General features: G+C 39.9%; 2 protein-coding genes across 2 annotated transcripts; both read left to right on the top strand.

Moving 5' to 3' along the window:
* Positions 1-334: 334 nt before the first annotated feature.
* On the top strand, positions 335-4,112 carry LOC307257618 (homeobox protein Hox-D11b-like; the record flags this gene model as incomplete). The annotated part of the gene is made up of 3 exons (XM_080036876.1): positions 335-1,061; positions 2,708-2,837; positions 4,019-4,112. The coding sequence occupies 3 exons, from the start codon at positions 335-337 to the stop codon at positions 4,110-4,112; spliced, it is 951 nt and encodes a 316-aa protein (XP_079893002.1).
* A 4,803-nt stretch (positions 4,113-8,915) lies between these two features.
* LOC307257112 (homeobox protein Hox-D9b-like) lies at positions 8,916-11,701 on the top strand (the record flags this gene model as incomplete). The annotated part of the gene is made up of 2 exons (XM_080036249.1): positions 8,916-9,618; positions 11,457-11,701. The coding sequence occupies 2 exons, from the start codon at positions 8,916-8,918 to the stop codon at positions 11,699-11,701; spliced, it is 948 nt and encodes a 315-aa protein (XP_079892375.1).
* Positions 11,702-13,049: the final 1,348 nt, after the last annotated feature.

Below are 13,049 nucleotides of genomic sequence, written 5' to 3'. Positions count from 1 at the left end.
AAACTGTTTTCCTCAGTTTCCAAAGGACGTTTTAGAGGTGGTCTTGCCGTGTGCTTGGGGTACAATGAACAGATTTGGAGGCTTATTATTTATATCGAATTTGATGTTTCTTGTGGTAAATTTCAGGGCTTAGGCCACGACACAGCTAGGTTTCGATTACGTTTTTAATTGATTTTAATTGCCACATTTGAGGCTATAGGGTAACAACTTATTTGCTGTGAACCATGTAGCCTACTTAAAAGAGGGTATTACCCTGTGTATTTCAATTTGCAGGTTTCGTTAGGTCATTGGCCAAATCACAGCCGGTGTAAAATAGCAAGTATTTTAATTGTCCATGTATTTACCGAGCTGCACCTATCCGTCAAAGTCTGACTTTGACTCCCTCGCTTCACCTTTTCTAACGGAGAACAGCTCATCTCTGCTGGACCATAGCGCCGCGTCAGCGAGGAGACTGTCAGAGTACCGGGGACACTACTTCCAGGAGCCCCGGCGTGAGTATCATCCTCCACCGTGGAAATGGACCCTCTACCAGACGAACCATGCCATGCCCTCTTCGCCGCCACACGGCTTCAACTTGCCCGGGGAAACCGTTTATCACAACTGCCAGGGCTTACCATCCCCGCCAGATTCGATATTCAACACTGGCAAGGACTGCTTTCTGTATGGTGGAGCGGTTTACGGCGCATCTGATCCCCGTTTCCACGTGCAGGCGTTCGCCGGAGACGCGCAGAATTTCCGCGACCGATACACGGCGTTCAATCGGGACTCACAGCTCCTCTTCCCGGCAGAGCGGATCATAGAGCGGCACCGTAGCATCCTGCCCCCAGTCTTCGACCAGTTTATGAAAAGTGCAAAAGAAGCAGCGGATCCGAAAGAGGAGAGCTGCACACCTGCAGGGAGCCAACGGGAGAAAGAGACGAATGTGACCGAGTGGACGAGCTGTCACAGCGGGGAGAGCAACGAGGTGAGGACGGGCTCAGAGTCATCGCAGGCTGGGAAGGAGGACGAGGATGATGCACCCTTATCCAGCGGCAGTGGAGAAGACTTCAGTCATGCCCAGAGTAAGTGGACGTCAATATCCTTCTATAAAATTAGAGTTAGGCTAATTGGATAAGGGCTATTTCACGACGAAACCTTTGCAAAATCAGACGGAAGTTCGGCTCTTTTGATGTGCGCACAGTGTCACGAGAGGTGCATACAACTGCGCTATGCCTATCCTACATATTTCAATACATATAGGCCTAGCCAACATGTAAACTTAGCCTATATAGATATTAACCTTATATCCCAGGGACCCCCTCCAGTTTAAAGTAGAGTAGGGTCTACACAAAGAACAACGAATTAACTGTTGGCAATACAATGCTGTTGGGATCCAGAACAGGCCCAAACTGGGCATCCAATAGTATAGCCCAATTTATAAACCTCTGTCTGTGCTAAAGATATAGGCTTCTGAAAGCCTACTGAACATTGGTATTTATTTGATGTAGTCCATGGTCGCTTCACCGTATTTATTCAGTCTAAAATATTATATTAGACCTTCTACTTTTTCGCGGATGCAGGACTGACTAGGAGCGCATAGGCCCATACGTTGTTGTGTGCATGTCTAATATCTATATAGCATATACTTGCATCAATACAATATAATTGGTTTTGAAGGCTTTATTATAGGATATACACATGGCGTCGTGCTGATTCTTTTAAGTTTGAAAAAACTCTACTTTATTTATGTATTTATCATTTGACCATGTTCCGTATGGGTCTGTTTTATATAGGCTATGAATTAAGCCTTACACTGGACTGTGGCACTGATTAGCATCGCCATATAGGGCCTAAAGGTGGTTACTTATTTACAATTTAGGCTACACAATGCAATTACTTAATGTTGCAATTTTCTCCTCATTTGTTTTTTAAATTGCACGCCCAGCTGTTTGTAGTTTGCATGTTGACGTAGCAAACAGTCACATGTCTGTACTAACCACGCACGTGCAGCTTAAATAAGCACGGGTGTGCCTTTAATGTAATGGCTGACATACACTTGCAAACAAACAACCTAACCTGGAGACTTTGTAAGGAGAGCATTAATTAGTCTCATTAAAACAGCAGCACAGCATGGAGGATCATGTCAACTTCTTGAACCTATACGGTTTGGATTTAGACCTTGACATTCAAATTCAAACAATAAAATACATTTAAATGAAATTCAATGCAAACTGATTCAAAGGAGCTCTGTCCGAAGGCCTCCCCTGACCATTAAAACTTGGCATCTTGGGTTATGGTTGTCATGGGCTTATTTAACTGGATGTATTTCTTGAACTTTAGTGTCACACATTATTGTAACATTACATTAGGGATATCATTCTACTTTGCATCAGACACACTGGCCATTATAATGAATTGTATTACAATTCACTTGTATTGTTCTCTTCTATTTTTAGTTGAAGGTTACTCTCTGTTTCATCTATCTATCTATCTATCTATCTATCTATCTATCTATCTATCTATCTATCTATCTATCTATCTATCTATCTATCTATCTATCTATCTATCTATCTATCTATCTATCTATCTATCTATCTATCTATCTATCTATCTATCTATCTATCTATCTATCTATAAATATATCCATCCGCCCATCCATATATCTATCACAGTATCACTATGTTTGTTATCATTTCATGTTTGATCTTTTTGCCCCTCTCTTGAGCAGTGAAGAGGAAGAAGCGTTGTCCGTACTCGAAGCAGCAGATCAGACAGCTGGAGAGGGAGTTTCTGTTCAACATTTACATCAACAAGGACAGACGCGTGCAGCTGTCCCGCCTCCTGTGCCTAACAGAACGGTGTGTGCATGGCATGATATGATGCCAAACATCTATTGAATTCAATTTCATCTGAATAAAAGTTATATATTGCATTGGAAGGAAAATAATGAGGCCAGGGTGGACTGGACCTCAGTTTGCAGATTCACTGACTCACATACTGAAAGAGCTGCAGTCAACAAGCTGGAGCACACAGTTACACCTGGGAAGAGGAACCCATTCAACCTTGCTCCATTTGGGGGTGAGATCAGGGTAAATTGGGGTCAGGGTTATAGGCTGATTGTTACTACACCAGGTGTTATTCATCCTGCAGTGAAGTACCTCCATTAGTAAATGCTACGGAGAAAGGCAGTTACCACACTGGTGTGCCACACCGATTTTTGGCAGAGTGCTACTGAACCTATGGAAGTAGGATTAGCATGCATATGCAATAGTTTTGTTTACCATGAGGGCAGCCTATGTGTTTTCTTAGTTTGTTTGTTTGTATGGCTTTTATTATCTCATATAGATAGACCTACAACAATTAGTCAATGAATCGGTACATTTATTGACAGGAAATGAATCAGCAACTATTTTGTTAGGCATTCAATTGTTCACTCATTCTGTGGTTGTAGTTTCTTAATGGTGTGTAAGATGTGTTGTAATACATTTTTCAGTTTTGGAGGACACGTTTTATTTATTTTTTTACATTTAAATGTGTCACAATGGGCTTGGGGAATTTTCTGCCTTTTAGTAGACAAAACGATTAATGATCACAGATTAATTGCAGCCTCGTTAATAAGAATAATGTTGTTATAGCATAATATATATGTATTATATGTGATGTTGCTGAGAGGCGGCGAGTGTAGTGAGAAGTCAATGGCAAATGTCCCTTTTACACTATTCAACCCTGGGCTGACATCTGTCTCTGAAACGTTGTACACTGGGTAGTTTAAGAGAACTGGTGATGTTTTATTTATGAGTAAATATTTTTTTATTTTTAAACCTCACTGACTGTAACCAAATGTATTTGGCACAGGCAAATGCTATAGGCATTACGGTTCAATAAAATGTCGGTGAAGGCTGTCATGCAATCACATTCCTCAGGATTTTCTGCCGGCATTTTTTTTCCACTGTTCATTTTCAATCTTTTGTGTTCTATTTTTCAACTCAAAATCAAAATCACGTTTTAAAAAAATAACATCTATTCTTTGCCAATCCAGACAGGTGAAAATCTGGTTCCAGAACAGAAGAATGAAAGAGAAGAAATTGAAAACAGAGAGACTGCATTACTTCACAGGATTCAACCTGTTCTGATGGACATATGAGGGAGAAAGGAGTAGGTGTCAAACTGGGTGACATGCTCCGCAAACCTGGTCACAGCACTGTATATTATTCCAACCATAGGGAGGTTAACAGAGACAGAGAGGACAACTTAAACATTGAACTAATACATAAATAAACCCAGGTCCTTTCTGCCATCTAAGGAGAACTCCATGGCTCCCATTTAGGCCCCATGTCTGTCTCGAGTAAAGTAACAACTTGTTCTACTCTTATTCACTTTACTTAAAGAAAAATACATTGAGAAGGCTTCTCATGCCTCATTTGAATCTAACCTCCCTTTGAAGTCATGTGGACCCTGAAGAAGTCAACCCTCCTTCTGCTGCAGGCCTGTATAACCTATAAAAACGAAGGAATTAGGACATATATCATTTTCATTAAGAAATTGTTTAAAATAAAAAAAAGGACGAATCAAACACAGATGTACAGTAGCTCGTTATATGCTTGGCCGTGGAGCCTGATGTTTGGACACATTTCTGAGAAAATTTGATTAATTTCTTTTAATGTGTGTGTTTTGATGTTGACTTGCACTGCTGACAATCTAATAATTTAACCTATGTGTACAGCTTTTATAACAGATTTATTCCGTATCGATGTTACTATTGAAGCTACTTTTTTGTCACAAATGATGTTGCTGTTCATGTGAATTTGTTTATAACTGACATACCTTTTTAAGGTTAATAAAAGGCGATATCATTTTACTTTGTAAGTTCAAATTTTCTATTTAGCATTCACATATAATCATTTAAGGCAAGCAAATCATATTGCTTGGTTTACTTTGATGTTATACTTTGTGATAAGTTACATGTGATTACATATTGAATGATGTACATCTACCAATGAGTCATTATTATTATCTTCTTTTGTGTCAAATTTGTTCTCACATTTCTTTCAACATTACCCAAATTAGATTACAATATATTCATGTGATATATTTTAGCTTGTCTAAACTTCACATTACAATATTTGACAATATCTCTATTTCTTGTTTGTTTTGAAAGGGATATACATGACTATATAAACCTTGATATGGTTTAAAACAAACCTTGAATACATTTATTTTTGAATTATTTCTTGGTCGACACCTTTGTTTAATCTGTCTGTAAAATGATGAATGTAAAGTGTTCAAATACCGCCTTGTTAAGTCATTTTTCAAATATAGGCCTATGTACAGTATTTGTTTAAATATTGAAACAAACTACATTAACAGCGTTATTTTACAAGCATGTTGAAGCGTTGTCTGAGGCCGTATCCAATGTGTTTTTATTTAAGTGTTTTTACATAGTAATAAAATGAAATGGATGCCATGTGTGACATTCTCTTTTGCAACACAAAAGTATACCCAGAAGCACAATTAAAAAGTTTCCAAACACAACTATACTGACAGAAAAAGCAGGATATTAAGCAAGTCATTTCAGCCCCAGATTACTCTAATGTAACTCCTTACACCCAGAAGTCAAGATAAGAAGTGTTAAACTACAAAAGCAAATTTGTAAATAGCTTATCTGTTATGTGTTCTTTCCAGTTCTGACCCAGACTTTGAACGACACCGGACCAGACGGCAGAAACACACAGGGAGTCCAAGGCTGTATATGAACCTTGAACCGCAACCAAGCCACAACACACCACCCTCACACACACCATTGCCTCAACTTAAAGGACTTTTATTGGGGCAATACAGACAGTCTGCTGTGTCCCTCTTTCTCTGTCTCTCACACACACACTCACTCAGCCTGTGTGTGTATATATTTATGTGTGACGTAAAAAAAAATAAAAAAGGTGAGGGGGATGAAAGGGGAGATTGTGTTTCGGGATGGAACTAAAGGCACTCAACCTAATGGCCTACAATAAACTGGACCACAAGCCTGCTGTGCCTTCTTCTTCTTTTTCTTTACGCAGGACACATTTTAAACTTAACTGTGTTTGTATTTGATTTTATTATTGCTAAGCATTGTCCTGTTTTTATTTCCTAAATAATTTAATAATGTCAGAGGTATAGAACTACTAGCAGAAGCAGTAGAAGTAACACATAGGTTAATGTAGTGCAGATAGTAATAATAGTGGTTGTTACGACAGTAGTAGGTATTAGCTGTAACAGTAGACTAATAGTGATATGTGTTGCACCATAATTATTGTCAGATTGTGAATACGTGGCAGGAGTATATTGCAGTATTCTGTATTATGATTACCAGCAGTAATACATGTGGCAGCAGCAGCAGTTAGCATATATTTGAATAAACATATGTTGGAGAACAGCTGTAATAATAGCAGTATAAAAAATAGGAATAGCCAATACAGAGAAAAGGTGCTTTTAGCAAAAATAAAAAAATATATTATCAACATGTAATACATGATTTAAACCCCACTATAATGTAGTTTCATGTGGATATAGGATAAGTGTTTATTGATGTAGTTGTTAACAGCTGAAACTCCTGTTTTGGACACTGGTGTTTTAAGAAACACTCAGTAAAATTAAGTTGTAATTATATGAAACATATTTTCAGTTATAACTGTTGACAAATGCTTTAGCCTACATTAATACATTATATATATTGTATAGTGGGTTATAAACCATTTATTCAGTGTGTTTGTATACTGCTTATACATTTAAGGGGGAGGTAAGGTTTTCTTTCCTGGCAACAGAATTCGAATAGCTAATAGAGTAAATGCAATAGTAAAGTAAAACATGTCTTACTTGCTCACATTGCTCACCCTCTAAAACCGTTCACATCTTGCTTGTAGTAACGTAATGTGGGCCACGCTGCCTGTATCTTTCTATTACTTTCGTTTAGTCTGTCATATAAAAAGTTTGTCAGCCTACGTGACTCATTACACAGCTAGCACTCCGGATCCTTCGACAGCAGGTTGAGCTTCAAAGCACCTGCCACCTAGAGGAAGGTTCCGCAAGAACAGCCTCAAGGGTTCGACCAACCTGAACAATAAACGCTGATTAGTGTGTTTCTATTGTATCACTGGGACCAGTTGACACTGCTCATACTTTGGTGAAAATGAAAAAAATGCGCTTTTTTAAATAGCTGAAATAAGCGAAAAGTGTTCAGGGTTGGCTGCTTTAATAATGCCATGAATTATTTTTACAGACTTGCTCAGGTGGTTTCAGGGAATCTACAACACTATTTGCTACTGTGTTGTTTTGTGTTTAATGTTTGAGGATTGTTTGGGATTCTGAAGGATTTGACCCTCCATCTTGTTGGAATACACTCGCTTAAAGTCAGTCTGGAGTTGTGTTTGTTAACAATAATTTCACATTATTTCTCAAACAGGTGCACATCCTATCAAATGCAGTATGTCCTGTAATGTAGACACGTTAGTGCTTTCTTTAATTATGTAGTTTGGGAAGCCCTCCTGTTTTTTTCAGCCAGCAGATGGCGCTAGGAGTGCACGGACATGAGATATAGATCAAGGTCTATGTTAGGGGGTTGTGAGAAATATTTCCAAAAACGAAAATAGTTGGTTTGGTGTCCATACGCCGCGAGTCCATCCGGCTCTTTGTCATCCTCTCCATTCAACGGATTTTATTTTACTTTCACACACAAACACTGGCAAAATGACGGCGAAGGGAGAACACAAGTATTTATATTAGGCTAATTGGCATAGGGCCAAATATATTTATTGAACAGTAAAGCTCTCTGCATGTTTAAATAATATAGATATATAATAAAGCCACTAGTTTGTTTGACCAAATGATCTCAAAACTGCCAATTAGGCTATTCATAACAAAAACTATAATTGTGGAATAATCCAACGGGGTGTTAAATTATAATGTAGGCATAAGTAATTAGTTTAATGCAAACTTAAAGGCAAAAAACAAACAAATACAAAACTCACCAACATTGGAGATAGATTCACATGACATAGACGGGTCACATCTGCAAAACATCCAAAGACACTAAACTAGTTTTTTCGAATTTTGAAACTAAGCGTCTTTGCGCAAGTCATTAAATTGATGTTGGCATAGTCAATAACTTGCTATTTAGGTGAATCCAGCAAGTAAGTAAATTAGTAGGCTACATAAAAACAAATACACCTTACAATTTTGATTAGGCAACAGCCGCAACGGAGCGATAAAACCAATCCTAATCCAATTGAAGACAATAAGGCTATACTGTGATTTGGGGGTGGCATCAGTAAAGACACCACAGCTCCATCCAACATGAACTTCGTCTCCATTTTACAAGAAATATGCCCACACAATATTTGAATTCAAAACCTCAAGATCAAGGAAACCACTTGTCCGGACAAAGAAAAGCCAAAGCCCACCTCCGCTCTGTTCATCTCAATAACGATACACTTGGGGGCGACACACACACACACACACACACACACACACACACACACACACACACACACACACACACACACACACACACACACACACACACACACACACACACACACACACACACACACACACACACACAGTGTGAGATTGTAAACGACTCCCTGCTTGTAAAACAGTGTTTCAAGCACAGAGCTTTAAAAAACTAAACCTTTATGCCACATTCAGGCCCATCTGGCAGCAGGCGCATAGGCCCACTATCACGTTTCGCAGCAAAAAGAAACCTTAGATTGATTTCCTATACTGGATAAATACAGTCCAACCATGTGATCCAGAACACGACCAATGGGCAGCCGAGAAGAAGGTAAGGGCAGGAAAAAAAATTACTACCATTTTAGGGGAGGATGTAAGCCACTATACCAGCCCATCTAACGTTTTACAGTCGCACTTAAGTGTCTTTTTATTGAAATAATAAAATAAACATGTCGCTAACGAATTATTATTCCATGATGGGGCTCCAGACCGAAGAGCCGTACGGTGCACATTTCATCCCGGGTGGCTTGCAGGGTTCGACGGCCGGCTGCGCAAAGCCAGGCCGGGGAGCCGAGGAGGAGGAGGGGACCCCCGGCTCCCACATTCCGGATTTTTCACATTTTTCCAACAAACAAACGAGTTTGAACGGCTTTTCTCCCTGGACGAACACCTCCACTTCTTCCTCGTCCTCTTCTCCGCAGCTGCAGTCCGCCCCCGGCGCCTCCATCCCCGGCCTTTTTCATCCACATCACCTTCTGAGCCACCACCACCCGTACTACGGCCCGCAGACGCAGACCCACGCCGAGCACCTCGCGTCCACGGCGGCTTCCGAGGGCAGATTCGTCCGCTGCTGGGAGGGGGCGACTCCCACCTCGGAGACCTCTCTGTCACACGCGCCGGCCGCATATCCCGGGTGTCTCCCCGCTCAGGGTGACCTCTCCGATCCGAGCCCGAGGTATGAGGCGGTCAAACCCGAGAACTCACCACCACCGCCGCCACCACCGCCGCCGCCGCACGATAGCCCCGGCGATTCCAGCTTCGCCAGTCCGGCTGAGGTGGTCCTCGAGCGGCTTGGTACCGTGGAGGAGCTGGGGAGAAAGCTGGAGCCCAAAAAAGAGGACGAAGAGAGAAAAACACAGCAGCGTGAACCGGGTAAAGCGATAACTGAGTAATGTTTATTAGCATGTGCATACACACAGGTGTGTGTATGTGTGGGTGTCTGTGTGTGTGTGTGTGTGTGTGTGTGTGTGTGTGTGTGTGTGTGTGTGTGTGTGTGTGTGTGTGTGTGTGGGTGTGTGTGTGCTTTGTGTTAGAACATGGCCTAAGTAAGTGTGTGTGTGACTTTTATTGCCCTATAAATGTCTTGTAAACGGTCAAATATAAAACTTTATTGTCCATTAAAATAATTAAGGTGCTATTGCTGTTATTTAACAATTTGTCACCAGAGGCAGGTACAGGCTCGCGCTGCGTTTTCTGATCGGATATGAGCTGACAGTGGACTAACGAGTTTTCTCGAAATTGGTGCTGGAAGGTACTTTGGCCAAATACAAAGAAAAAAGAGCCTAGCATAAATACGCAAAAACAATAAGTGCTAGGCGTTTTACTGTTCATAGGAACATGCATGCAGCATTCCCACTAACATGTTGTATTATATTTTTTTCCCTTTTAATCTTACAATCCACAAAAGTAGCTTATTTCTAAATAGTCTGAATCAAAAAGTAATTACTGCAAAACTGGTTGGGACACAAAACAAATGATTTGGACTTATATAATTATAATCCTTTTAATAATTATAACAACAACAATAATAATACTAATAATACTAATAATAATAATACTAATAATACTAATAATAATAATAATAATAATAATAATAATAATAATAATAATAATAATAATAATAATAATAATAATAATAATAATAACAATAATAATGCATTGTATTGGCTGCTACAGATGTTTAAAAAATATAAAAAAATATTATAATATTATTTATTTTGTCCTGACATTACATTTTCCATGAATATGCTAAATTGTGTTACACCATAATAAATAGGCAACCAACCAACCAACCTCTTAGCTTTTATTAGGTCAGAAATTAAGTTTAAAACATTTCAAGGTAAGATTCATCCAAGAGTTTCAAGTCAAGTTTTGTTTTAGGTCATCTTTGCCAACCTGAAGTCCAGCCCATAACATAAATAATTAATACATTGAAGCTAAGCTTTCCTGTGTGTGGTGTGACAATATCAACCAAAAATACTTGTTGCTACTTGTTCCTGGTGCCTGTCTGTGTAGCTATCATTTCACAACACTCTCTGGCTCCTTAACTTTTTAAAAAGTGGCCAATAAAGTATTTCATTTCAGTCAAAGGGTTCAAACCCCTCCCCCTCCCCGACTGCCGTTTAATAATTCTGAAAATGAGGCTCTGCTTGGCTGCATATCAACTGCACTCAGACGTTTAAACCATCTTTATTGGGTACAGTCTGCTGTATTTATTGCCGCTAGCTGTCCTCCCAAAAAACATTTTCCGCCTAAAGGATACATCAGAAACCACAGGCTTAATTTTTCCAGGTGACATTATGTAAACTTATTGAAATGAAGGAAGGCTGTATAGGGGGTAAACAACCCCAATGCAATTTGTGAAAGGAGCAACATCAAAAAAGTAACAAAGTAAATAAAACACTGAATGTAACTGTGTTTTGAGTGTACAGGCACATAAAGCTTGTACCTGAGAATTACATTTTGTTTTTATTTTTATGCAAGTCATTAAACTCCCTGACACACACACACACACACACACACACACACACACACACACACACACACACACACACACACACACACACACACACTCACACACACACACACACACACACACACACACACACACACACACACACACACACACACACACACACACCCCAAAGTAAATATACTGCTCTGTGGTTGAAGTCAAAATCAATGCCCCCCTATTGTCTCTCCTTCTGCAGAAAATCCTGCAGCTAGTTGGATCTATGCCAAGTCTACCCGGAAGAAGCGCTGTCCGTACACCAAACACCAGACCCTGGAGCTGGAGAAAGAGTTCCTCTACAACATGTATCTGACCAGGGACCGGCGCCTTGAGGTGGCAGGACTCTTAAATCTGACAGAGCGACAGGTCAAAATCTGGTTCCAGAACAGACGGATGAAGATGAAGAAGCTGATGACTCGGGATAGGAGGGGCATGCATGATTGAATGACGGATTTTCGGAGGAGAAGGCTCAGCTTTTTATTTGTTTTTCTGTGAGGAGCAGGAGGTGAGGTAATAGCATGTGAAAGTGCTCTTAAGATGCCCTAACATCTTTGACCCCTCAACTTTCACGATCAGCTGTTACTATAAGCAAAAGGACTGTGGAGCGAAACATGGCTGCCTTGGACAACTGCAGAGAGTGGTGAAATTCTGCAGAGGGTGGGGGGGGGGGGGGGGGGGGCAGGATGTGTTGTAACACTTATAAGAAAAAAATATATATATATATAAATATTCCTTTTACTGTCTTCTGGTCTTTTCATGTTGGATCTTTTGAACTCTTGTGTAGAAGAAGTCTTCCATCTGCATGTTACAAAATGAAGACAGCCAACCTATAACCCGGGGTAGTTGTAAATAATGCTCAGAATGATATGTGGCAGATCCTAAAAAGTGAATCAAAAAAACATACCAGTTGATATCCAATACTTTGCTCGTTTTATTTTTGGGGTTTTTAAACACATCTGTTTTTGATAAGGTTGTATATCTCACACGTCTAAGATACTGAAACTACTGGACAGACACACACTTGACTTCACATAAATCGCCTGTGCTTTCTTCCAAAAAGGTGAATCGTGGTTTATGATTTAATGCTAAAACTATTGTCCTCGTAAAAACTGCTCCCAGTGTGCCTGGACGGCGGGACAGCATCACCTGAGGCAACTATCCAAGATAAATCACACCTGTCTGTTGTGGCCTGAACAAATGTTCCAAAGTGTTTGTTTTGATAGTAAAGTAAGATATTTGTGGAGAAGAAACAGAAGCTGGACACTGACTGGGGATGAAGTAGTTTTTCAAAAGAAACGAGAGACTGAGTGAGACAAAAATGAGGGAGGAATCTTTTGATATTCTTGGTTTTAAAATATTGGAATTCTTAAGTATTTTGCATGTTGTTATTTGACCTTGAGACACAAACATGTATAGTGTGGTTGGATTGTGGTCAGTGTGCTGCTTCTCAGCCTCATCCTTTCTGGCTTACAGAGTCATCACATTTTAGACAAATTTGAATGTGTGCCTACCACATGTCAAGCCTTCACACATGATATTATGCTGGTAAGTTTAGATTCCATGTGTTAAAAACCCACGTTTCTAACACATAAAATGGTTTTGCCACATGCAATAGGGGAAAATGCGTTTCAAATGTGATGAATTCCCATTTGTTCCTTTGCACAGGGGGAGGTTTTTTCAAAAGCAGACTTGTCACAGATGGAAAATGTCTTAGATGCTGACGGAAACATCAAACATCACGCTGCTGCAGTGTATAAATTCACCGCTTAGGCAAAATACCTTACTAAAGATG

The sequence above is a fragment of the Ammodytes marinus genome (genome assembly GCF_949987685.1).
Source record: "Ammodytes marinus genome assembly, chromosome: 11".
In the NCBI taxonomy this organism is placed as follows: domain Eukaryota; kingdom Metazoa; phylum Chordata; class Actinopteri; order Uranoscopiformes; family Ammodytidae; genus Ammodytes; species Ammodytes marinus.
Note: the sequence above shows the minus strand (reverse complement) of the source record. Positions and strands in the feature narration are given on the sequence as shown.